At 35.3% G+C, this 27,278-nt stretch overlaps 1 protein-coding gene across 1 annotated transcript; it reads right to left on the reverse strand.

Moving 5' to 3' along the window:
* Positions 1-194: 194 nt before the first annotated feature.
* On the reverse strand, positions 195-26,251 carry LOC102228016 (splicing factor, arginine/serine-rich 15-like). Its single transcript, XM_023351821.1, has 18 exons — positions 26,031-26,251; positions 24,444-24,527; positions 24,270-24,314; positions 23,776-23,937; positions 23,572-23,689; positions 23,329-23,456; positions 23,106-23,252; positions 22,947-23,020; positions 21,641-21,734; positions 21,427-21,504; positions 20,914-20,993; positions 16,136-16,317; positions 14,523-14,623; positions 14,319-14,432; positions 14,072-14,228; positions 13,880-13,971; positions 1,466-1,604; positions 195-1,269 (listed from the first exon to the last, which is right to left on the reverse strand). The coding sequence occupies exons 1-18, from the start codon at positions 26,058-26,060 to the stop codon at positions 692-694; spliced, it is 2,403 nt and encodes an 800-aa protein (XP_023207589.1). The 5' UTR covers positions 26,061-26,251; the 3' UTR covers positions 195-691.
* Positions 26,252-27,278: the final 1,027 nt, after the last annotated feature.

A 27,278-nucleotide genomic window follows, 5' to 3' on the forward strand; every position in this document is an offset into this window, starting at 1 on the left:
TAATGAGAATGAATTATTATTATTTTTGCAGTTATATACTTATTTATATTTAATTGCAATTAATTAATTTTTGTAACATTCTGCACGCACCTGTAGGAAAAACAAAAAATTCTTTACCCTTTTATAAACTGACCAGATTAATAAAAAAAGGTAAATAGAGTTAGAACTGTAAACACACAAAAAAAACATTAGCAAATGGTGGACATTCTTTATTCACAGTCCATATTGTTACAAGTTGTGAACTCAATGCGTCACAGAGGTTTCAAAAAGTATTTGGGCTTGTTCCACCCTCTACTGGCCGGAAATGAAAGCTTCAATTTTTTATTATTATTTTACAATGAAATATATCAGTTTCTAAAAAAACGGATAGGACATTTTTTTATTCAGAAGAGAAAAGCTGACTGTTCAAAACATGTGTGTCTAAGTCCTGCCAACAGAGTTGAGCATATATAAACTGAAATATACAAAAAGTTAAATATATACACACATGTTCAGTTTATAGAGCAAAAACCTAAAACCAACCAAACAAGAAACATCTCTGGTAAACTTACAGGAGCAGCTGAGGGACGCAGTGTTTTATTTGTTAGTGTTGGAAACGGAGAAAGGGGAAAAGTCTGATCAGGGGCTATAGCTCCCCCTGGTGCTCAAGAGTTGTTTTACAGAGGCTGCTTTAGTTTAATCAAGCTACTCTCTACCACCTCCCTCTTTGAAATGGTGGGCGTCCAAATCCTGGTCTAACTGCTCGGAAATGCCCCCTTTCCCCATCGTTCATAATCTCCGGTCCCATTGATGGATGTTGTTGGAAAGGAGGGCCCCGAGGAGGGAAGGGCATGGGCATTCTGAATCTATCTGATGGAAACATCGGCCCTCCTGGCATCATTTGCGAGGGCATGCGGTGCATGTTTGGTGGACCAGGAAAGGGAGGCATATGAGGGTTTGGTATGCCAAGGGGAGGCTGCAAAGGTGGCATTCCCAGTCTGGGAGGACCTTGCATTCCCGGTCTGGGGGGACCCTGTATTCCCAGTCTGGGGGGACCCTGCATTCCTGGTCTGGGGGGACCCTGCATTCCCGGTCTGGGGGGACCCTGCATTCCTGGTCTGGGAGGACCATGCATTCCTGGTCTGGGGGGACCGTGCATGACTGCAGGGTTTGGCAGCATCATAACCTGTCCTGTTGGAGAACCCATCTGGTTGTCAGCACCAATAGCTGAGGAGGGATCTTTGACTCCACTAGGACCTGCAATGGACTCCACTGGAGCTTCAAAATTTCCTGTGGTAAAAAAGGAAACTGTTATTGTTTCCACATAAGAATTATCTTATGTGGAAACAATGCAGAAAGAACAAATATGGACAAGAGGTTTCCAGAATAGTAGCATTTGTAGATCACCAATGCATCCAGGGGTAATATGATGCTTAAACTTAAGCAATAGTGGATATATGAAAAGTATTCTCTCTGTATAACTTGCCTCCTACTTGATGTGCGGCGTCAAACTCTGTGTGTAAGAAAGGAGCTCCTCTAGGAGGTAATGACGTTGGAGAAAGCATAATGGGGGCCGAAAAAGCAGGCGGACTTCCAATCGGTTCACACTGCGGAACTGTTGGCATCTGCAAAACAAATCAAACATAATGCCGTCTTATCAAAATTACTGTTAATTAGAGTTAGTGTGAACTACACTTAGAAAAATGTTGAACAAACACCCTTTGATTCCAAAGTGTGAGGTAAATTCATCTGAGGGAAACAGTATGAAAACTGTTCTTGTAAAGTCTTAGTTGGAGTCAAAAGTAGGGAGTTATGGTTGAAGTAAGCATTGAACCAGGTCAAATTACTGAGTTGGACACATAGTAAAACTTAAGGTGAAAAACTAGTAAAAATTTATTTTATAGCTTGAACCATGTTTAACTCAGATGTAAAAATTCCTCTAACAGTACAATGACTTATTAGTTCCCGATATCCAAGTCCTGCATATGCCAAGGCATAAAAAATGTAACATTGCAAAACGGCAAAATCTTTCCATCACACACTTTCTTTGGAGTTCTTTTAATGAGATTTCAGATCTAATTCCAGTGCTGCCCCTCCTCCATCTTCCTGCAGATGAAGTGCAGAAATTCACTTTTCTCTCACTTCAAAGAAAAATACATTTGGGTGTTTCAAACATTTTCAGTCTCACACCACCACCATAGAACACATAAACATCAGGAGCAAGTTAACTCATAAAAATGTGAGTACCAGAAAAATATAAACACAAACATATAATTTGACTTTATTTTGAAGGAAGATACTCTAATGAACAAAGTACATATTGAGCCCTAAGGCGTTATTGCAAATGATTTCTTCTGTGGTTTAAGTGTCATCAGAAACTAGAACAAATAAGAAATAAAAACATTCTTGACAGGCAACGTCTTGCCTTAATGAAGCCTTTGGTTATTTTTTTTTTTTTTTTTTTGCCAACTGTGAAGTGTTGATTGGTGTTTGATCTCATACTTTTGAAGATACATAAATTATCAATATCCTCTGGCAATGGGACACAATTTTGTTTCCATACACATTCTTGTCATATAATGAACAAGACTAGTTCCCTACTAGTTAAAAGTGTTAGACAGTAATACCACATTACAAGTCAAATTAATTGAAGGTCCGTCATAGCAATTCTTTACTCCTCATCTGAACGAAAACATGGGTTGACATAGAACAATTAGAGAATGCAGATTGCATCATATCTAGTTAACTTGACTTAATAAAATCTTACATTTCTGTCAGTTTTCTAATTCATCACTGTCCACAACACAGATGATAAAGACAGGACGAGATGACCTGAGAAGCCTTGCAGCTTTAAAGTTTTTGCATTTAACTAACCAAAACATTTGAGGTTTATTCGTAGTCTTAAAATACTGACTTCTAGTTGTAAATATGGACCACATGTACCATTTTATTAATATTAATAAATCATAAAAATAAGAAAGGACATGTCTTATAATATTATGCTATAATTATTTCACTTTCAAATTGAGTTTTGTTTATTATTGTTACATAAAGTAGTCATAAATTCTTGTTAAGACCTGATAAGTTCATAAGTTCATCTGCATAGTTCAGCAAAAGTAAAACAATCAAAATGTGAAGAAGAGCTACAAGAGCACAGAAATTCAAAATGCATAATTATTGAAAACATTTGATATATATATATATATATACATATTAAACATATTTAATAAAAAAAATATTTAACATAAAATAGCCCCCTTAAAGTAAGTATTCAGCAGATGGCTGCAATTACAGCACAGTCTGTCAGGTTATGTGGGGATCGATTGTGAACACCCATTTCAAATTTTGCCAAAAATTCTGTATGGGATTGATGCCTGCGCTTTGACTGGGCCACTCCACAACATCTACCTAGTTGTCTTCAAACCATTTTTTGTGTAGCTTTAGCTGGACGGTTCCGTCATTGTCTTACTGGAAAATAAATGTTCTCTGAAGTCACAGTTCTCTTTCAGATGGAAACAAATTGTCCTCCAGCCTGATCTATACAAGTGCCATGTTTGTTCCATTTCTAGAAGATGGATTTAACTGAACTCTAGGGGATGTTCAGTACCTTAGAGATTTTTTGAATCCATCCCCTGACTTATACTTCCCAATAACCTTTTCTCTGATTTACTTGGCGTGTTCTTTGTCTTCATGCTGTAATGGCAGCCAAGAATACAAATTAATCAGTGAAAGGACCTTTGAAAAACAGTTGTCTTTTTGAGACTCTAACTGAACTCAAGAGATCTCCATTCCAGTCCTTGTGAGACTACAAGCACCAACTCACTGGACCTCTGATGAATTAGGTCAGTCCCTTAAGAGGGGTGCACTTATATTTATGCACTCATTTTTTCATTTTAAATATTTTTTGTCAATATTTTGTAGAAATCAGTTTTCACTTTGACATTAAATGTTTTAATTTTTTCGTACTTTTTGATATAAAAAAAAAGAGTCAAATTCTGTTAAAAGCAATAACAAAGAATTAAATATCCAAGGAGGTGAATACTTTTTATAAGGAGTGTACACTGTTTTGCAAAATTATTTAACCTAAGGGCTTTTTATCTAACATTAAAATCATACACTTCAGTGTATTTTATCTGTTTATCGGTTGTTGATTGCCCTGCATTGAACTGAATCTGACTTCCCATCAACTCTGATTGTGGTCCTGACAGGTTCTTCCACCTGAGCTCTGGATCTCTGCAGCTCCTCCAGAGTTACCATGGGCCTCATGGATCCTTCTATTGCTAATCCTCTCCTTGACCAGCCTATCAGTTTGGGTGGATGGCCATTCATATCTCGATAGGTTTGCAGTTATGTCATATTTCTTTCTATCTTCATACGACACATTGAACAATGTCCTGTGAGATGCTTAAAGATTTAAATATTGCTTTAGGACCCAATCCCTGACCTGTTTGTGTTCTTTGCTCTTCATATTTATACTGAGTTTAGATCAAATTAAGGTAGATTTTTTATCAAATAGATGACTTCTGAAGGTGACTAGTTACACTGGATTTCATTTAGAGGTTGCACAATTACTGTAGCTCCCGTTCACATTTGCAAGGATTTTGTAGTAGAAAAATAAGATCAATATCTTTAAACTTTTTTCCACATATATGATGTATTCTGTACAATTACACTGAAACACAAAATCTAGAGGTGAAATTACCTATTTGAACACCCTAAAAGCAATCCTTGAACTTTGTTGGACTGTTTGATTTAGTTTCAGTATTCTGTTTTCTTCATTAGATGCCTCCCATCAATTAAAGTGAATCTGTCTAACCTGAAATAAAGCTTAGTTGTTCCAGTAGGATTTTTTTTATTTGCGCATTGTAGTGAATTTGAATTACAACTAGAAGCATACAGTATGCATTTCAGAATTCAGATTTTTATTTTTTCTTAATCAGATTCAAATCTATCCAAAGCGTCTTTTTTGCCTGCAGGCTAAATTGCATGAAGGATATATGTTAAGAAAATTCACAGTTAATTTAGAATTTTAAGGCCACACCTAGAACAGATTACTGTTTTTTTATTGTCTGCTTGTTTGACACAATGGGAAAGTCAAAAGAAGCTTGTCAAGATATAAGGAAGAGAAATGTCCCACTTTCAGAACGCTCAAGAAAGAGACAGGTTCTGTGCCCCAGAGAAGACCGTGTTTTGGTGAGAAATGTACAAATGGACTCCAGAAATGTCAGAGGCCTTGTGAAGATGCTGGCTGAAGCAGGTAAGACATTGTCATTATCTGGAGTGAAACATATCCTGTTCTGACATGGGCAGAAATGTCACTCAGCAAGAAGAAACTTATTAATCCAAAAGAAATATCAAAACTCCAGACTGCAAACCTTCGGTGCACAGAATCAACCAAAAAAAGAAAAAAGAAAAAAAGAAGCTGCTAATCCAGCATAACTATGGACACAATGCCATTAACAATTTGCAAACATTTTGTAGAGAAGGCTGAAGGAAGTATCAATTAACAGATTTTTTTTTTATATACATAAATTGTGACAATTTCGGCCAATGCTTATAGGCAGTTACTGTGGAAAGCCAGTGATGCCAAAATTTCTTGTTTAGTTTGGACCCAGTGTCCTATCCTCAAAGATGCTGAACATACCATGATGACTTAAGTAATAATGCAAGTTCTTTACATTATTATTTAAACTATTTTGATATAATGGTTTCTATATCAAAAGGGAAAGAAACTGCATTCATTATTTCACATACTGATGTCTTAGAATAAGATGTTATTATTCTTATAACAGTGGAATAATTATTATTTTGAAAATTATGAATCTGAGGGCTGATTGTCTTTTGGCTGGGCGTGGTTGATGTGTTATTTTTAATGAGGGAACAAAATACTAATACATTCCACTTCATTTGTATTCTGACGTTCCACTGTAAATCATCACTAGGCGAATCCATAACATGCATTAATTGTTTCTCTGAACAAGATTCAGGCCAGCCAGAGCATCGTGTACTAGAAGTCTAAAAATATGTACTTGGGCTGCTGATAATATATTCCATTAATATACCAGAAATACTTTTCTCACCAGTTTCCATCCATTAAAACAATGACTGCTTCTGCCTGGCAATGCATAGCAACATATCAGTGTTTTAAAGCATCACCAAAAAACTACATTACACCAATAATACATTATGTCGATAATAGCATCTGAAATTACAACTAAATCTACCTTTTATGATACCTAATCTGACTAGGATTTATTTAGATTAATCATTGGACATTTTTTTGCATAGTAGTGTTTACAGACACTGATCTGCATAACAATTTAAAAAACACTACACTTTTTTAGAAGTGGGGTATTGAACTTAAAATACTCCAAATACAGTTTACAATGTAATTATTGTAAACAGGATTTACAATACTAGATCTGGCTTGTAAAAATTGTGTACATTATCTATAATTCTAAGATTATTTACGCATATGGAACAAATGGGAGTTTATACAGCAGTGAAATAGGTTAAAATTCCTATTTCCTTGTCTGAATTTAATTGACTGTAAGATATAGCCAACGTCAATGTCCAAATTCAAAAACATAGCCTCAAAAAACAGTGCATGCACAAATTCTAATGAAATTAAATAGAAATATTTCCCAACTTATAGCAAGAGGGAAGACGGTGTTTTTTTTTTTTTTTTACCATGCAAAGCTAAACACTTGAGATTTTATGTATTTGAACTAGTAAATGGAGAGAAGAAATGATAACAGAGAAACATTTTAAAGGTTCTGCTCTTACCCTGTTTATGTGTACTCCGTCAGCAGAAAAAAGGAACAATAGCTGCATTTTCCCCGCTGCTTAATTCCTCAAAGCAAACCTCAGCAGGCAGACAGCCAGGCATTCGAACTTTCAGCAGGTGTCTGTTCCTGATAGACTTTAACACTGCGTTTAGTTGGCTACTTCAACAACATGCAGAATTAACATCTTTTATTATGAGATGATGATAAGAAACTTCAGGTAATGAGCCATAATTCACCTTTTAAAAATTATCTAAGAAACATAACATTTTTCCTCCTACTCACCTTTGTAAGGCCAAGTTGTCCATGATTCTAGTTCATAGATGTTTGGCTTTTTGTAACTGAAAGAAATCCTCTTCTTGAAAAGTTAAGCTATTTAAAATGACTAACAGCATATCTGCAGAGATTTTTCATTTCATTCAAAGTAATTGAATTTCCATTTTACTGTAAGCACTATTTAGGTGCATGAACAGTTCTTTTGGAAATATTCTACTGGGTTCAGACTAGTTATCACAATAAAAATACACGTTCAGAAATTTTAATGAACAAAAATTTATTTCCACTCCCATCTTTGTGGAAAGAAAACCAGACCAGTTTTTCAGGCTTTTCCCTTTTTCCTGAAACTAAATGTTAAGGAATATTTTTAAAATCAGACTTTTAGCACTTTTGGTAGAAATCTTTCTATATACTCAAATCTGATGTTAATCATACACCTAAATGCAATCCATATATACATTTACAAATAGCAAGTGTGCTTAAAGTTTTTCTCTGTATTCAGAAATCTACAGCGTCTTAAAAAACAGGTTTACCTCTTAAAGCTTTCCACAGTTTGTCATGTTATACGTCAACAACTTCAATGTATTTCATTACGATTTGTGATAAACCAACACAAACTATTGCATGATTGTGATATGAAAGGAAAATAATCTATGGTTTTTATAATTTCCAATACATTTTTTAAAATGTGGTGTGCAAATGTATTCTACCCGAGTCAATAAATTGTGGAACAACCTTTCAAAGAGTACCAATATAGTCTTTGCTGCCAATTTTTGTCCAGCTTTCCGCTTCCTCTGGAAAAAAAAAAACCATCTCCACAGCATGATGCTGCCATCGCCATGTTTCATGGTGGCTTTAATGTGAAGCACTCATTTTTATCCACACACTCCTTCCCATTTGTAGGAAACTGTAAATAGGGCTTCTTATAGCATTATTTCAAAATGCCATTTTTGGCATCCCTTTAGTAAGGCCATTTTGGAAAAGTGCACAGCTGACAGCTGCCCTCTTTTGCTTTAAACTGCTCTACAACTTGATCTGTGATCTATTTTGTTCCTTGGTTCTCGTGAGGCCATTAGTGTGTCCTTGTTTTGTAACACTCCAAAATACTGAAAAGTTTAAGAGGCAAGAATGTCTTTAAAACATAGCTTCAATGTGCAGTTTCAAGGAACTGTATACTGTACTGAAAGAAGGGATATCATACCTGGCTTCAAATTTCTAGAATTTCACAAATTTTAAAATTACATCCTCAATGCTAAATATAGTTTCACTAGCAAATTTTAGCTGAATGGTCAAGAACTAAGTCTCTTTTATTCCTGACTACTAAGCAGTTCTCCAGCACTTATCTTCAGAATATTAAACCGGCACGCTGAATTGTGTTGCCTAATGTATACTCATCACAATAGACGTTTAAGAAAGTCAGTGCCACAAACCACATAGAATAAGCACAGGCAAGCATTACAGCCAAACTGATCCAAGAAGCAAATTCTATACATTTGTAAAGTTTTACAGGAGTGTTTGTATCACATGAAGGTTAGCAGTGGTCAGTAAGATATGGCTCCATAAGATCCAGGAAATTGTATGCATCAGGAAATTACTGGAAAAGACTGTTTTAATGCAAGTACTGCTGAAAGTAGGGAAGTGTTGTTTATCACACAACACAAAAAGAACCAATTAGTAAGTACACTCTAAAGGAGGTAACGACCTGATTTATCCCAGGTTGTATTCAAAAGAGAAATACATATCGTTTTCACTTGAGCATGCATAGGCTGATCCAATAACAAGCAGAGAGTTCTCAGTACAGGTCCAAATGTAGGACAGCATGAGGACACACTCAGACCAAGTTAGCTTGGGGTCCTTACAGATGAAGCCACATTCCTTTGGAAGTGTGTCCAGTTCCACATCGAGGAGCAACCGACTCACCTGATGTGATTCCAAAAAAAGGCCCTTTTCTCTGTTGTTGTCCAGAAAGAAAAAAAATTATGTATATACATATATGACGCCGAGTCCACAGACAGATCTGGATTCTCAATCCAGCTGGTCCTGCAAACTATTTTAAATCCTGGAGCCAAAAGCTTAGAGGCAAGGCTTGCATATTTACACTTGTGAAAACGGGTATTTTAATCTAAAAAATACTTATATCAAATATAAATCTGGTATAAGTCAGTAATGTGTTTTTGCACATGTGATGCTTACATTTCCCATGTATGTCAATCGGTTTACTGCTCTGAGCAGAGCATTCTTTATAATGAGCAAAGCAATTTGAATGGAATTCCCCCATAGTTATTTCAACACGATTAGTGAGTCCAGAAGGAAAACTACAGTAGGCTCCAAAACATCAGTTTTGTCATATAGAAGAGTTGCACATTGAACTCCACAACAGCAGGAGTCTAAAAACCTCAAGTTACTCTTAATTCTCTCTCCTTTCAGACATTTTGCCAAACAAATCCAATTGATATACTTGCCAGAACACAGCTTTGAAAACAAGAAACAGACATTAATATGAGCAAGTAGCTTTCAAAAAAAAAAAAAAAACAATTAGATGAAATATGCAAGAGTGCTGATTTTTACATTTGCTCTAAAAATGTGTACAACCCTAGAAAATGACTTAGATGGTTTAAATATGCTCCAAAACCCATTATCTTAAGGGAGTGTAGACTCTTTTTTATTTTTTCTCTAAAGATTTAAAGAATTTATATGTTTAATTGTAAAGACAGGGTGCCATATAAAAGATGTTAACTTGTCCCAATTATATATCAAAACCATGAAACAAATTCATGGAAATCTTTCAAAATGAAAAAGATGACTCTGCATGAGTCATCCTGCAGAGCTAAGATAGATATATCTTAGCTTTTCCTCCAAGCTAAGATATATCTACCAGAAAAAATCTTCAGAAGACATATCTCAGAAGGATTAATCCTTATGTGCCAAAGTGTGTTTGAAGCTGCAGATTAGAGAATTAATTAAATACTAATTAAGTTGCTTCCTCAGAGGCTTTTCTAAATTTTTCTATGTGGAACTAAAAAGTCATAAACTTAGACCTTTACAGCATTGCTACCTGTTGGACTGAATTCATTTTATCCTATCAGATCATTCGGTGCAATGAGGGATTTAAATAGTCATGGTTGCTGCACAGAGATTAAGATTAAAACTTTCAGGTGATTCTGGTGTTTTAATTGTGCAATGACACAATGTTTGATAAATTCCTGCTTCAAAGGGGCGGTATTATAAAAAATTTACTTTTTTTAGCTTCACATCATGTTATGTTATTCCCTCATCAACAACATACCTGGAGTCCTGCCTTGATTCTTTCATGCATGCTTGAGAAATCCTTTAACCTGTTGCAACCATTCAGCTGTGCAAAACGCCTGGGTGAACCTAGTGCTGCCTTTGAGACGCAGCTCCTCCTCGGAGCTGCAGTAATCCAGGCTTCCGCCTCACAGACCAGCCTGTCCCACAACTCCCCCACTCAGATCCTTCAGACTAGCCAGCAACAATTAGCAAACACCTGGAGGTACTGCACATCTGCTGAGCTCATTATAGTAGCTATGCTGGTAAAATGTTGTTAAAGGATTAATAGAGGATTAAAAGTTGTAATGACTTTGTGAAGGCAGTGTTGGAAAGAGCGCAACTTCTTAAAGTGACAGCCGCCCAATTTCAAGGCGTTAAATTACAAAGTAAAACTGCTTTTATGTATATTTGCTAAATATAGCATTTTTAAACAACTGCCTGGAAAACACATAATACTGCCCCTTTGATAGCTTGTCTGTGATACCGAACAGATTAATTTATGTATTTTGTCTTTTTTCATGCCAGCCTCCGCTCTGACTCCTCAATGTGATTGGCCCTGTATTACAACTCCACGTTTTGTATAAATGCATACATATCCAGTTAGTAACCCTGGGTAACTTACCGAGTTGACGACCAATTTCGCAGTACTGCTTAAGCACATTCTTTGAGAGTTACCTGATCTCTCAAAGGTAACTCTAATATGTTAAATCTAGTATTAAAGAATGCTGTTGCTTTATTAATAAATTACTATCACGGCTCCCAAAAATGACTGATACAACACACTTTGCAGTCATATTTGGAGCTCGCCCCTTATTTTGGGAGGGTCAAATTTTTAAACTGGGACCTTGTTGCCGAGAAGTAACAGCCCTAACTCTTGTCTACCTGTACCACATCATGTTATGTTATGCCCAGCTCCATGCTCAATCTAAATTAAAACGTAGTTAACTGTAATACTGAAAATTCGGATTTTGCACTACTTGCTCATTGTTGATTATTTTGAAGTCACAAACAGACTGAAGTTTTATTAGTCAAGTATTAAATTAAGGTGGAGTTAAACTTTTACGTTTGTTTAGGAAAAACATTTCTGGGCTCTTAATACATGTTAGGGCCACACTAAGAAAAAAAAATAACTTACAAGAATAAAGTAATAAAATTAGGAGACCAAAGTCATATGAGAATAAAGTTGTAGTGTTACAAGAATAAAGTCATAAAAGTGACTTTATTCTCTAAATATCGAGTTACCCTCATACTGTGGCTTTTTTCTGGTAAGCTATTATTCTTATGTTATGACTTTCATATAATTTTATTCTCATAATGCTATGCCCGTTCTCAAATTTATTCTCATTATTACAACTTTATTCTCATCCCACTTTATTCTTATCATTTTATTTTCTTGTTTCTTTTTCCTTAGTAGGGCCCTAATACTCGGTCGTAATTATGATACATAATAAAAATATGTTTAAAGATGTCTCTAAAATCACCTAACCAGGCACCCACTAACAACCAGAAGGCTAGGCAACGCATTTGTGAGCTTACCTGGTTTTCCACTCTGATATTCCTCTTTCCAGTCACACCTTTATGTCCCACCAGCAGCCAACAGTTTGTTTGGTTTTGAAGATCTTTGTAAAGCACTTTAACGCCTTACCTGGAGACTTTTTCTCCAGGTAAAGTGCTGAGCCAATCAGTCCCACAATACATGGAATAATACTGATTACCAATTTTATTTGGGTCATTTGCTGGTCATTAATTTAGTTTGTTCATTTAGCTTTTTTTAAACACCTTATTCTAATTTAAACATTTTTACATTTTACAAAGCTAAATAATAAATTGGAAATCTACGTCTTTCAAGTTATTGGATACTTTCAGAATTTCATTTAAAATTCAGACACAGTAACATTTTAATACATGTTCAGCACATTCTACTATCTCTTGATGTATAATGGTTGAGAAGTATTATGTAATTCACAATTAGCATTAAGCACATATCTATTTAGCCAGAAAACCAAATGCTAAAGAAATGCTGGTGTTAAATGAAACTTGGTACTGAGCACAGAAAGGATAACAGAAATGCCTCCCTTCACACATACCACAATAATGAAAGTTTTTAATTACCATTTTTATTTGAATAAGATGTTACAGAACAAGATTACTGTATAGATATGCAAAGACTTAATGAGAAAGAAAGAAGTAAAAAAGCACTTTAAAGGTGAGATCTACAAGCAGAGGAGCCTATCTGAATTATTGCAAGGCAGTCTAAGACCAAATTTAATTGTTTGCTAAACTACAGCACCAACAAAAACATGACAAATAATACTTTAATTCAGACCTTCAAAATACTATAAGAATAGCAGAACTCCTACGGTTGGCTTTAAAATTATTAATGAACCCAAAGATAAGAGAATAAGTAATTAAGTAATCCGCTGACTTTAAAAACCATAAATGGACATAACTGAGGTTAGCTTTCAACACCAACTCGATAAGGCGCATTACAAATTATTATTTTGTAGCTAAACAATCAGTGTCACAATCATTAGGATCCCTTGCAATGCAGCTTTATTTATACCAGTCTTAGTTGATAGTAGTGTGTAGAAACCTTTAATTAGTAATAAATAACTTCCTGTTTTCTTGCAATACAAATTATTTAACACAGAGGTCCATTTCTAACGGCTCAAATATTAAAGATGACAATATGTCACCTAAATATCCAGAGTTTGCATTTGCACAAAAGGTTAAAAGAAGAAAATGAGGCAAATGTGAGGCTTGGAATCATGTAGTTTCCTTAAGCCTCCAGTAGAAGACAAATAGTATAATTATTAGATTGTATAACGATTGACTATAAAATGCTGCCCAGTGCACAGAAACTGTGAAGCTTTCCTTATTTCTCTGCAGGTGCTGGTCATTCTTTTGCATTTCATACCTTTCTAGATTTGTTCATTTCATACTCATCTTTTTTTCTGTACAAAATGGAGCCATCTGTCGCATGTTTTGTACTGACCACTATTCAACATATTTCAAACCCCGTGTGAAATTGAGTGACCTGATGGGTTGTTTTATTGTTGATTTTTTTTTTTATTATGAAAAACAGTTTGCAGAGGTAATCCTCCCACAAATACTATGTTCTTTTCTAAATTTGTGTAACAAATAAAAATACTCAGTTACTAAGAAGCTGGAATGGTGTCTGTCATTAATGTCATTATGCCATTCACATAATGTACCAAAGTTTTGTTTTAAAATAATTATAACAAGCTAGAAAAGCTATTTTTTCCCACAGTGTTTGAATAACTACTGACAGAACTGGTCAATACCAAGCAAAAAGTTTTAATGTCATATCTGATCAAAATTAATCTTTAGGTTTCACTTATTTCTTTGTATTTTAATTTTGAAATACATACAAAATGATTCAGATAGGCTCCATGTGTAACCAATAATACCTTATTTTTGCTATTACTTCAATGAGACGTATTGTCAAATAGTCTCTCAAAAAGGCCAAAACAGGAAAGAAAAGTTTTAGTACTAACAAGAAAGTGTTTAAAGACTGCAAAAAACGTTACCTGAACATGAGCACTGACAGCCACATCTGGTACTATTTCCATTGCTCCATTTACAGCTGCCTGGCTCTTAACGTTTTCGGCAGTATTCCACTCTAGAGTATCAACAACGACAAGGATAAAGTAAGGAAATATGTATTGTAAAACCTTGTGGTATGTGAATTGAGGGCACGCTGAAAAATGTCCTGTATTTACCTGGATTTAGGGTCTCTGGATCCAGCATGCCGCCCTCCTGATAGCTCTCCAACTCTTCAACTTTGATTTTGCTCCAAGGAATGTAAGTAACCCCTTGCTCCACATCCCAGAACTTTTTGTGTGTCGACTTTATACCTTTGTTTAAAGCCCAAGCAATCTGGGAGAAAATTAAATTAGGTGCAGTGATATTGTTACGTAAAAGAAACGTTGCAATTGCAAAACAAACCTAAATGTGTAAAGCACATACCTTAGTAGGTTTCTGGTTGGATTTGTACGACCCTTTACTGAGTTTTTTTAAGGCCATATAAGCGTCTTGTCTGTGAACCATAACAATATAGGCACAACCTCTCGGAGGAATCATCTGAACACAAAGTAAAGGTTCAAAGTGAAAACAAAGTTAGCATGATCTGTTGGTCACAGAAGGTGAAAATTATATTTCACACAAACTTACATTGATGGACTCAATCTGACCAAATTCTTCTAAAAGGGACATTACATCAGATTGCTGGGTTTTCTTGTCCAGCTGCCCAACCCAAAGTGTGGTACTGCAAACTAGAAACAAAAGAAATTGAAACTACTCTGGGGACTAAAATTAAATATAGGGTTTGACAAAAGGTTTTCACAGTGATTTTAATACTTGAACTAATAGTTTAATATACCAAGTACACTTTACTATGGATTAACATGCACAGTGTAAACAGTCTACCATGGACACCAATATCTACAGTCTTATTTCCTAACTTGGTACAGTCAATCAGCGCCAAGGAAAATAAATGGCTCCCCTTGATTGGTTGTCTTGCAAACACCAGCCAATAATGTGTCAAGTAGCATTGTGTATAGGTATTTCGGCTTCCCAATATACATTTTCTTTCAACTATATTATATATGCTCAACAAATAAAATCCTCAAATAGGTGTTAAGACATTTCTTGCATTTGGGAAGGACTGCCCTGTCAAGAAGTCAAGAAGGTTTCATTACATCCAAGAAGCTCAAATCAAGTAACTTTCTAAAGAGTGTGCTACAGCTCATATAGCCACCAGTATAGAGCTAGCATTGGCCATGTTGGTGACAACTTAATATAAACTTAGAGCAAGGAAAAGTCTTTTGTACAATAGGCTTCTGACAAGAAGGGCAGTTATGTTTTAAAACAAATATATCGAGAACAGACTGTACATCTTCAAGAATTACACGGGTTGCTGCTAAATTTTTTCAGATGAACCTTCATTCTGATTGTTGGAGACATTTGGAAAAACAAAAAGTATGGCTATGGTTCACTTGTCTTGCAGACTAATAAAGCGATCACACAGAATCCAAGTGTAATGTTGTCACCTATGAAATTGGGGATACTATTCTGCCACATTGGTTTTAATAAAAGTAGTTTCAGTCTCCAACAAAATCAATCCAGACACAATTTGGTGTTTAACAATTCCCTTTTCAGTATGATTAATTGTCAAAGAAAACTGGCAAAAGTAGTTCAAAGACTACAACACTGAAATTTAGGATCAGAAGTCAGGAAATGTCTCATTACTGAGAACATGCTCTCAAAAAAGCAAATGGATAAATAAATGCTGACAAATTGTGACTAAGTTTCCACTACCCCAATCAGATAAGAAGGCACCACTATAATTCATGTAATGCCTACAATTTCATATCTAGTAAGCCTTTCAAAATAACAGAAGTTATGAAGAAGGGTAAACAATATAAATAAGTCTTTAAAACTATTTAAGGTTTTTGCTAAATGTAAGCCTTTTTAAACTCTGAATGTTTTATTTTATGTTTAGTATATCAAAAGAAAACACAAAAGATTACAAACGTCAAAGATGCCATGTATCACTGTTTATGTCACTGCCAAAACTTTGTCCATTACTGTACATTGAGCCAGAGAAGAGTTCCTACATAAACACATCAAATAAATCATTTTACCCAGACCCAGCTGATGTTAAAAGAACAATGAAGAATTGATTACACCTACTTCTAATACTATGAACACATGTGGCACATTTGTGACTAACTTAACGCTGTACAATATATTACTCAGTGACTTGTTTCTGTATTGGTACATACCGCTGAGAGTTTGGCTCTTTAAGCTGGGAAGACCTTTCTGTCTGCGTTCTCTGTCCTTCTCTCTGTCACTCTGGTCCTCTGAACTAGCGCGAGATCTCCAGCGGCGTTCTCTGGAGCGAGAGCGTCTGTGCCTTGACCACCTTGAGCGAGATGAAGATCTCGATCTTCTTCTCCTTGGCGATCTAAGATACAAATAAAAGACACAGTTTAGATGCAACAGAAAAATAAATTTCTCAAATGAAAATTTACCCTTTTTATCATTATCTGATTAGTGGCAACAGAACAAATCCTGACAGTTCAGCTTGTACTGATGTAGAATCTCTTAAGTCAGGATGTACTTCTAAGCAGAATTTGATGACTCAACAGTGAAAAAAACTCAAACTCATTGAGAAGGCTGTGTTTAGAAGCCCATTCATAACACATTGCAGCTGTAGAGACAGAAGGATGCCATAAAAGCTTAGATTAGTCTTGATGAAACCCAATGTATTTCATGGTGGCTGTAATTAAAAGCTCCTTTAATACAAGGCTACAGCATATGACAGTATAAAAGATCCTTACTCTCAGCAGGAGTATAACACGGGTCAGTGCTCCTAAAAAACCAAGGCAGGGTGCAATACTTCAGTAAGACCTTAGTCATAAAGTTACAGATGAAGGCTTATTTGCAGTTTTTTCAGTGCATGTTTATACAATTTCATTACTTTTTAAGTCAGTGGACATCTTTCCTGGTTTTGTACACTTATCTTGCACAGACCTATCCCAGGATATGTATGGTTTGTTGAAATACAAAATCTGCATGTTTATATGAATGGCTTATATTCTTCATATACTAGTACATCTAAAGAATGACAATGTTGTGTAAATATTTCTTGCCAGTCATCTCAAAGTGAAAAATAGAATCATCACACAAACAGAAATACATTCATCCATTATCTTGAACGCTTATCCCTAGTGGGGCCACCAGAGGTACTGGTGCCTATCTCCAGCGGTCAACAGGTGAGAGGCGGTGTACACCCTGGACATGTCACCAGTGCATTGCAGGGCCTACAGAGATACATTCCAAGCCTTTGTTTTGTGCAGTTTTGATGATTATGGCTTACAGATAATGGAAACCCAAAATTTAATGTCTCAGAAAATTTGTAGTATTAAATGGACTTGTTCATATAAGAATATCAAACAATGTGTGGAACAATTGCTTATTTTTAATGAATTTTTGCATTTAAAAAACGGGGTTTACCTGATTAAATAAAGGAATATATATCCTCTGGAAAAAAAAAAAAAAAGAAGCTTATTCTTCCCCTTTCTCCTACTTTCTGTTGGATATGCTGGCTCGGAGTTACATGCCAGGTCTACAGTCTGATTGTTTAATTGTAGTGAAGCCTTATTAATGGTAGAACTCTGATTGCACAGATGCCTGGGTCCTTTTTTTAAAATTAAAATCAATAGATGTCAAAGTATTTAAAGCAAACTTTAAGTGTGACATGTGACCTCCCACCTGAATATTCAACTGAAATGTAAACACAAAACTTGCAGGTAGAGACTGGTTTATCGTTAGCATAAAACACCCAAACACAAAGCTCTGCAGTGTTATATGTAGCCCGGTGCAGCATGGACTGTTCAGAGTTCTACACTGGAGAAACTAAATAGCAGCTAAACAAATGGACTACCCAACACAGAAGAGCAAATATTGCTTGAAGAAACAGCAATTCATCTACATCTCAAAGACAAGTGACAATTGGAGGACAGCAATGTAAAACATTTTGGATAGGGAACACAGGTGGTTTGATAGAAGTGAATTCAGCAATGTAAGTTAAGCATAAAAAACAAACACTAAACAGAGGAGGTGGCCTTAGATTTAATCTTTCTAACGCTGACTCTGCAGCCATGGTTTCAATTCCCCATGCAGTTTTAAGCAATTCACAACCTTGAAAAATGTTACCAAAATAACTCAGATGGCATCATTAAGGACCAGCTTGGAATATCAGGCAACAACCAAACATTGCCATCAATAAAGTCTTAATTGCCTCATTACAGTGATTGTTGTGCCCAAACACATTTAGAACTGAAAGTGTTTCTGTGTGTTGTGATAACTTAGAAGCAATAGTTATTCATGTAAAACCTGTTTACCATAATTTCTTTCTGTTGTACAGACCACCATCATATTGTTCATAGTGAGGTTTAGAAATTTTAAAGACTGCACCCATATGTGAAAATAAAACATGATTAAATCACATTAGAGTTGTTTAAATATTTTAATAACCCAGTGTGCTAGCTGTACCTCCCTGACTGCAGCATGCGCTACTGCTGTGAAAATATCTTCTTGTAAATGGAGATTCCGCCAACTTGCAGGAATTTCTTTTTTAAATTTGAGCTGGTTCCGAAGTCTGCTGATTTTTCTCCAGTATCTGCAAAGTTCATATTCACCCTAATATATTGTTTCAAGTGAGTAACTTGGTTTAAAAGTCTTTATGTTGCCATAACATTTTGGTTTGGTCACAATACATCACTTCTTAATAACAGCCCACAGTCAAGTGATGGCCAGTTGGTAATGAATGCTTACTGAATGAGAAAAGCTGTTTTGAAAGATGAGGACCACCAAGACAAATGGGATCTGTATGTCTAAATCCTCTCAAGGATGAATAAAATACCCGTTTTAAATTTATTTCATCCTGCACTGTCTGTAAATATAATATTTGGTAGCCAATGTATTTAAATTCAAGTCATCTACTACCATTGCTATACCTGCATCTACAATAAGAGGTAGCACACACTGCCCAAAATCTCCAAAATATTTAGTATTATAACATACTTTCAACATCGATCATAAAAGTCATTGAACAAGGCAGGGTGTAATACTGTCTATTGTTTTTCCTACAGGCCAAAAAACAAACTAATAATCTTTTAATAGGACGCATTTCAGGTGCTCCACTGGTCTTGTACCTCCACTTCTTCAAAGTCACAGGCAAACCTGAATCACAATTATTCACTCCAAGCGTGCAGTTTAGAGAAGAATGAGAGTTTGTTCTGCACTATTGTAAAAATCACTCACTGGACGCAAGTGGCTCTGTGAGAAACTCACCAAGTACATACTCTTTTTGTTTTTTTTGCTTTTTACCTCCAAGGCCACTGAAACAATCCCAGGAGTCATTATGTAGTGTTTAAAACTCAGTTGTGTCAGAGGAGAGATAACAAGATGGTGTTACTGTTCTCAGAACGGAATAAGCATGACAAGAAGTCCAGTTGCCTCTATTTAAGAACCTTCACCAGCATGTTAAAATTATGTTGCAATTTATTTGCTTCCAATATGCTAAAAAAATTCTTTTAGATTCAGACTCAAAATGGAATGTCAGATTTCAGCATTATATTAAGTTCAATAAATCACCATGCACTCACAAGCTTAGCTTTTATATTAAGTGTCCCTACTACCTAATGTCATTACATGTGGTGTAGAAAGTTTCAGTTTCTGTTGCAAACTGAGCAACAGCTTTGCAGATATTTAAACCTATCAGTGAATTCCTTGGAAAACAGACTGAATCAACATTTGCATGAATTGAGTACATGCTTAAAGAAATGGCTTTATGTGTTTTCCACGCTTTTAAGAGCATTGGACTGAGAAGTAGTTTGCACGATGAGCTCATCAGGTGTTTGCTAATTGCTGCTGCCACTGGTCTGAAGCTCAAAGGTGGAGCTTTGGGAAATAGGGGGTGCATAGTATGAGAAGGCATTAAGGCACCCCAAAATGGCTGGCACAGGAGATTCAAAGATTTCTTAAACATGTATCAATGTGTCAAAGCAACAGTCCAGGTATGTTTTTTTGATGAGGGAATGACATCATAACATGACAATAATCTCAGAAAAAGTCAAAATTGCATAGTACCTCTCTTTAAACAGGAACACCATGTAAACAATAACCAAACAGATCTACTCCCAGCAAAACAGATGAAACAAGAACTAATCAATTTTGTAACTGAAGTGATTAGCATTGCCAACATTAACAAAACCACGCAGAATTTCTTTATGTGATGTCTGAGATAATGGGAGAACCCTCGGCTGTTCTACTCCACCTTGTCTGTTCTTCCTAGGTAAACTGTTAAGTAAGTTTGCTTAAACACATAATTTTCCTCAGTGTTCTTTAAAAAGTTCTTCCCGGGCGATAGCACTCAGTATGACTGGATTAGAGATCCTTTCAATACAGCTCTACCCACCTGGATTTAGCTGGCTACTTATGGCTACATTTAAAAAAATAATAAAATATTTTTTATGTCAAAAAAAAAACATAAATGGTGCCTTAAGCTGAAAATCTTTGGATGCCTCACACGTCTTTTAGGTGTCACAACAGTAAAATTACCCAATTTACTGCAAAATGCAGCAGTAGCATCTATAAAAGCCTCTCTGAAACACCTGGACTCAACACTCAACTCAAAGGTCAGTGCCTGCCAGCTTTTAAGTGAAGCCTTGCTGAGCAAACTGAGTCTTAATATTGTCTTCTTCGCTGATTTCAAATAACCTTAAGACCACTCTCTTCTTGTGGTACCAGCAACAGAAAAACATTTGACCAATCAAACATTTGCACACCTTTTAGTAAAACCATTCCTTATGGCAACATGAAGCTTTGAAATTTGCCTTTTGCTTTATTACTAAGCACTGAACTGATAATAGTACTACATACCACAGCAAATTTAGTACATGTCACAACAAAGACCGTCATTAGCTAAAGTTGACCTCACAACCGTTAAAAATTATATTATTAATGACATTTGTAAGTGACGAACAGTCATTACCTAGAAGAAGATCTGGATCTCGCACCATAGTCTCTGTCTCTCCCCTCCTGCTTCGTCGAAGAATTTTCTCTTGAGTTTTCCTGTTAGACACAGACAACAAAGACACTTTAAAAAAACATTTTCCCTATTTAGTCCAAGTTTGCACAACTGCACTGTGGCACACTTGTTGTACATATATTTACATATACATATCTGCATTTTTTGAATCTTGTAAGGACTGCTCTTAAGTTGCTTTTTATATTAACAGCATTTTATATTTTTACAATTTTTAGCATTTTATATTTTATTTTTTATTTTATCTACAACTACTACTCAGTGGTAGTTGTTATCGTGTCTTGTCTCTATGCTGTAACTGCGAAGTAATTTCCCTGCTGGGATGAATAAAGTACTTCTATTCTATTCTATTCTATTCTATTCTATTAAAAAGCCTAATTATTAAAAATTGTACTTAAAGACTAATCAACAATTGCTTTGTTACAACTAAACATAATGTCTTAAAGTTGGCGAACTTACCCATGATTCAGACTCTTTCACAGAAGTAAACCCATCGGGTGTCAAATTTTGCTCAACATGACTCATTCCTTCACTATGCTGAGAAATAAAAAGAAAAAAAACCCACAAATTATGAAAAATATCCGCAAACACACAACATTGCTGTAAAATATTGACAAATTTGAAATAAGTTATTATTCTGAAAATTTATATTTTGTTTTTTTAACAAATTTACCTTTGTGTCTCTAGTCCAACCCAACATATTAGGGTGAGCATCTGTGTTTAGCATCTGAACGGGGAACTGGTTTGACATGTTTTCAGGTAGACCTCTGTCAGGACAAAAACACACATTGACACGTAAGCACATTAACATATAATGACACTAAAATTCCAGACATTTTCACACTCAATAACTCATTCAACTACAAAAATGTTTTAACATGTAAATACAGTGTTTAATACTTCATTTTAATTGTGCAAAAGGCTCCAAAACTGCATATAAAACCATAGTTATAAAAACTGGATGGTGGACTTAAATTCATTCACTTAAACACCCAGTGGCCATCTGCGTTATCTAAAAATATCTATGAGCCAGTTCTCCAAATACATCAAGGTAAGATTGCAAACTGGTTATGAGCTGAGAATCCTGCAAAATTATCTCAAGAATCTCAAACTAATTCTGTTGAGCTAAGCGATCATTTACTTACCAAAGATAATTTGACCTTGCTCCCTTACTGCAGTTTTATTTGCAAAAGTTCTTAAATCTGAGATGCCAAGCTTGTTTTGCCACATGAAACTTTATTCTTTGTAAGGCATAAAATACAATTATAACTTTTGTATTATAAATTTAAGAAATATTGAGACTTCAAAATTTTGAACGGCAAAAATCGCTCAAAAAGACTTACAGTTCTTTTAGAGATTTTCTTATGGAAGACCATGTTCTCTGAAGGAGTGCATTTTTAGTATAGTTTTTGTTTAATTTTGCATTTTTTGCTTATATTTTTCCTTTTACCTATATTTTTTGTTTCTATGAATAGACAGATAAATACTGCACCTGCCAGTTAACAAGAGTCAATGGGGAAAAAAAAGACGCCAGTCTGTCTTTGTTACCCTTCCTACCATTAGGTTTACTATTTAGATACATGCATCTTCTGAACAAAAAAAGAACAAAAGCTTTGCCGGCAGTAGTATGCTATTAAAAACAGGGTTATTATTTTTGCATCCGCATCTTTTAGCTTCAACTGAGCATTAACAATAATTCAGAAATTAACTCATATGCCAAAATAAAAAAAAGGAAACATTTAAAAAAATAAAACCTTGTTGTCACTGTGCTTATTTCATGTTTTGCAGTTTAGATCCATAAATTGCTCTACAATTACCACCAGAAATTATGCAAAATTGAACAAATAATTCCAGAATGTAGGCTTTCAAAACAGTTGTTAACTGAATAGACAAAAAGCTAAATGTGTAGAATACATACACTAGCAATTTTCATCCTCATCTTTGATTTTTTTTCTCACAATTATGTCCTTAGCACTCACTGTGTCTGAATGTTGCCTTCTGACACTGCCATATCCTCAGGTTCATCATCATAGTCAAATCGGTCAAGAAGTTTCTGAAAAAAAAAACAAAAAAGTGTAAAAGAGTAAATGACGGAACTGAATTTCAAAAACATGTGAGACACAGAAAATTATCAATACCTCAGCTAAAGAACCTTTCTTCACAGTATCAGTCCTTGGGTTGGGCTGGGTTACTGGCATCTGATGTTGGTTTGTTACGTTATTTGCAATTGTAGACGTTCCAACTGTCCTTTCAGCCTGCTGAAAGTTCTGGAGCATCCTCTGGAGCTGGTGATCAAAATGAAATGTTACTAAACAAAATCTTGGCTCATTTGATGGAGATCTAAAACAGTTTATTACTTACCTCCTGAGCGTGAGAGGACTGAAAGAGTTGTGCCACAGCAGCTAAAGCTTCTGGAGTGGGTAGGACAGACAGTACGTCTGAAGCATTACCGGTCGGAGGTGTAGTCTCTGATTGGAGGTCAACAGGAACTGCTCAGAACAGGAATATTAAATTATTTAACAATGGAATATTACTCATCAAAGTATGAAAGACACTACATTTTAAGTACATTTATGTGTGTTACAATGTTTAGCACTTCATTACCTTCTGCAGCAGAATGTGGCACAACAGTGCCATTGGCCATATCCATTAGAGGCTGAAGGATCTCCATATCAAACACACCATTCTTCTGCCAGAGATTTAGCACTCTGATAATTTTATTCTGAAAAGAAAAAAAATATTCAGACATTGGAGTTTTACAAATATCTCAATCATGTTACAAAAGGACATTAAAAGTACAAATAGTACCTTGTCATCCTCCGAACAGCAGTAAAGGTTTCGGAAAGTATCTGTGAAGTTCTTTAAAAACCGGGGTCCAAAAACATCCTTTTCAACACCAAATTGATGGCGTGACTGCCGGACAATGGAATCAACCACATATAGACCAGGTACCTTCAATTCTGGCTTGCACTAAAAAGAAATAAAACAATGAGAAAGAAAAACATTGATTATCTTGATAACTTTTTCAAATGTTCTCAAGATGAAGCTTAAAATTAAGAATCTTTTTGTAGTCTGAAAGCAAAAGGAAACATTTTACTGTTTGTTCAATATGGAGTGAGTGCATACATTCCATCTGAAACTACTTTTTTGTTTTTCTGTCTTTAATAAATATTTTATATCAAACACACCTCTATAGCATATTTGTTATCTCATAGATAATTGTATCTTTAGGGGTGTTTCTAATTAAAAACAAAAGGAAATTCAGGAAAAATAACCAGAAAAAAAAAGACAAATATGCATACCTTCTTGATGAACTTTTCAACAATCTGGACAACATGTTTGTACAGCTGAGTAAAAGAAACAGAAATCAGTACCAGAAAAAAGTATATATATATACCAATCAATCATTATATACTATGTACACCATATCATAGTAAGCAGTTTATTTCCTTTATGAGTATTTTATACACATTTACCTTAATGGCTTTAATAGCTGATTTGGTAACAGACATCATTTTAGCCCGGGATATTGGAGGCTTCATCTCAAGCATAGCAAACAACTGGTTGAATAAAAGACATTAGATTAGGAATGCAAACAGTTAGTTAGTTTAATATTATTTGCTGATTAATGGTGTCATCCATCCAGCCATTATCCAACATCCTTATCCTTCCAGGGCCGCAAGACGGCTAGTCCCTATCTCCAGCGGTCAACGGGGTACACCCTGGACAGGTTGCCCCTTGCCAGCCCATCACAGGGCAAAACAGAGACAAACAGCACAAACTAATGAAAATTTAGCTGGAGCATTCACAGGGAGAACATGCAAACTCCATAAAGTAAAGCCTTTCGCCAGGATTCAAACCCTAGGCAACAGCGCAATCAACCGTGCCACTGTGCAGATTAATGTTTTGTTAGATTAGTTCCAATGGATTAACTAAAAACATCCGCTTAAACCTTCTTATAATGCTGTAGATTGGCTGCCATCCAGAATATGGAGCTGCTGGTCATCTTTAAAGCTGCAGTATATGACTTTTACAAAGAAATGTCTTTCATATGTATAAATAAAGTTGTATTTACTTACATTGTGTTCTATGTAAGTATTCTCAATGTTTTTGTGTTTTTGCTAAAGGACTTTAGTGCAGAAAATAACTGAACCCTTAGGAGTAATATTATTAATCCCAGTATTCCAGGAAATAGATGATATAACTATACCCCAATATTAATTTATTAAGACTGTTTCTATACAACGAAAGTTGCTTCTGCACGCTTACAATCCTGATTAGCTGATCTCTTATCAGTACCACCAGCGCTAGAAAACTGAAGTTAAAACACAGCTTCTAGCGCAAGATTTATTAACACCACCGTGGGAACATTAGAACAATGTTTAAAAACCGTCAGAAACAGTATTTATGGATCCAGGGACAATATTGAGGCTTTTGTATCGACAGACACGCAAAAAAGTGTGGTTAAGTAAGCTTCAGCAACAGACTAGAACCAGCTTGGTGGAAAAGGCGCCAGACGCGTGTGTTTACATACCTTCTTAAACGGCACATAAAAACTTATGCTTATACGAAGTTCTATTTTATTCACACATGCGACCTTTGCAGTTTATAACAAATTATAAAATAACGTTTGGAATAATTTCGTAACAAGAAATATCAAAGCTACAATAAATAAAAGCGAGATGGCGATTTAACTATTCACCTCTCGTTCGTTTCTAAACAAATCTTCTTACAATTTCTTATTAAACAGTACTAATGTACGCGAGGTACTACTACCAACTGTATTTAGAAGGCAGTCGGTTTCTGAACATTCGCATTAAGTCTGTGTAGGAGTTTGTTATTATCTGTAGCCCAATATTATTGGCCTTAATAGCAGTAACCAAACATTAAAACTAGGTTACAAAGAAATGACGTGCATCTTAAAAATATCGATTAAATTAAAAATATGGGCTGACGGGTTCTATTTTTAATGGCAGGACAACTATGGATCTTACCAGGTGAAGAAGAAGAACGGATAGAAGTTAGCTTAGCTTAACGGTTTAGCTTTGGGAGTAAAAACTTACCTCCGTGTTGAATGCGTTCACGGCATCCATTACGGCTTGTTATTAATTCAAACAGTTCGACTCACACATTTATTGAACTAAACTAACTACAAATTATTTTATAAAGTAGTGTACCCAAAAACATTACAACTAAACGGTCAAATGGCTTTCTAGTATCCGAATTCAGGAAAGGCTAAGCTAAAAGCTAGGAATACCACCCTGTACAGAAATGTATCTAGCGGAGCTCCACAGGAAGCGGAAATACGAAATGGGAACTACATCCTTTCTGGAGTGAAAATACTTTTAAGAAACTAAATTTTAATCTTAGGTTTTTGAATAGGTATTTTAGGTAATAAAAGATGGCCTGTTACTAAGATTTACAAAGTTTTATCACACATTGTAAGTTAGTAAAGAAGGTATAGAAATATGAATGTTTTTACATTTACTATCTTGCTCCCCCTGCTGTCTCGGCATGAGAAGCTTGACAGTCGCTGCGTTAGGAGGGAATAAGTCTGGAAATATCACAAAATTTTTGCTGTATTTGATTCTAAAAATGATTAGGATTTGTTTCAAATGTAGCAGAGAAAAGGGGCGCGGTTTATGTCAATGCTGAATTCACATTTCGCAAGGAAATGTTTCACTGACTGAAATTTAATCAACATTTTGAAAGATATCCCCCTCTTTTTTGAAGGTGACCCCCTAACTGATTCCAATCATTAATCACATTTTGCTTTATTACAGTTTCACTCAATACACGTAGCTTTGTTACGTGTATTATATGCTGTAATATTGTACAGTATATTATTAATAATTCTGTTTATATTCTTTAACACTTTTTTTATTATTGTGTGAACCTCTCTACCAAGATGCTACTGTTACACTTGAATTTCTCCACTGGGACAATAAAATATATCTCTATCCTAATTCTTCTATAACTACTAACTAATAACAGCTTGTAGAACTAGAACATATTATTCGACTGGAATCAGAGACAAAGACCTCAGAAAGTGTTCATTTGTGCTTTATCCTGGCCTTTCCAAAATGATACTAACAAGTCAATGCTTAAGAAATATATTCTTTGTATAATATATTCCTTTTATTCTAGTTGTCGTTTACCGGTGAAGGAGAGAAGTTGTGTTTATAAATTAGTATTTATTCTTTGAGGGCTTTTTTGTGAAAGCCCTCGAAAACTTTACTAAGTTTTAACGGGAACGTTAGGAATTTTGCAATTGCACAATATAAAAATAACTCCAAACACTGCTGAACTCT

The sequence above is a fragment of the Xiphophorus maculatus genome, chromosome 18 (genome assembly GCF_002775205.1).
Source record: "Xiphophorus maculatus strain JP 163 A chromosome 18, X_maculatus-5.0-male, whole genome shotgun sequence".
NCBI classification, from domain to species: Eukaryota; Metazoa; Chordata; class Actinopteri; order Cyprinodontiformes; family Poeciliidae; genus Xiphophorus; species Xiphophorus maculatus.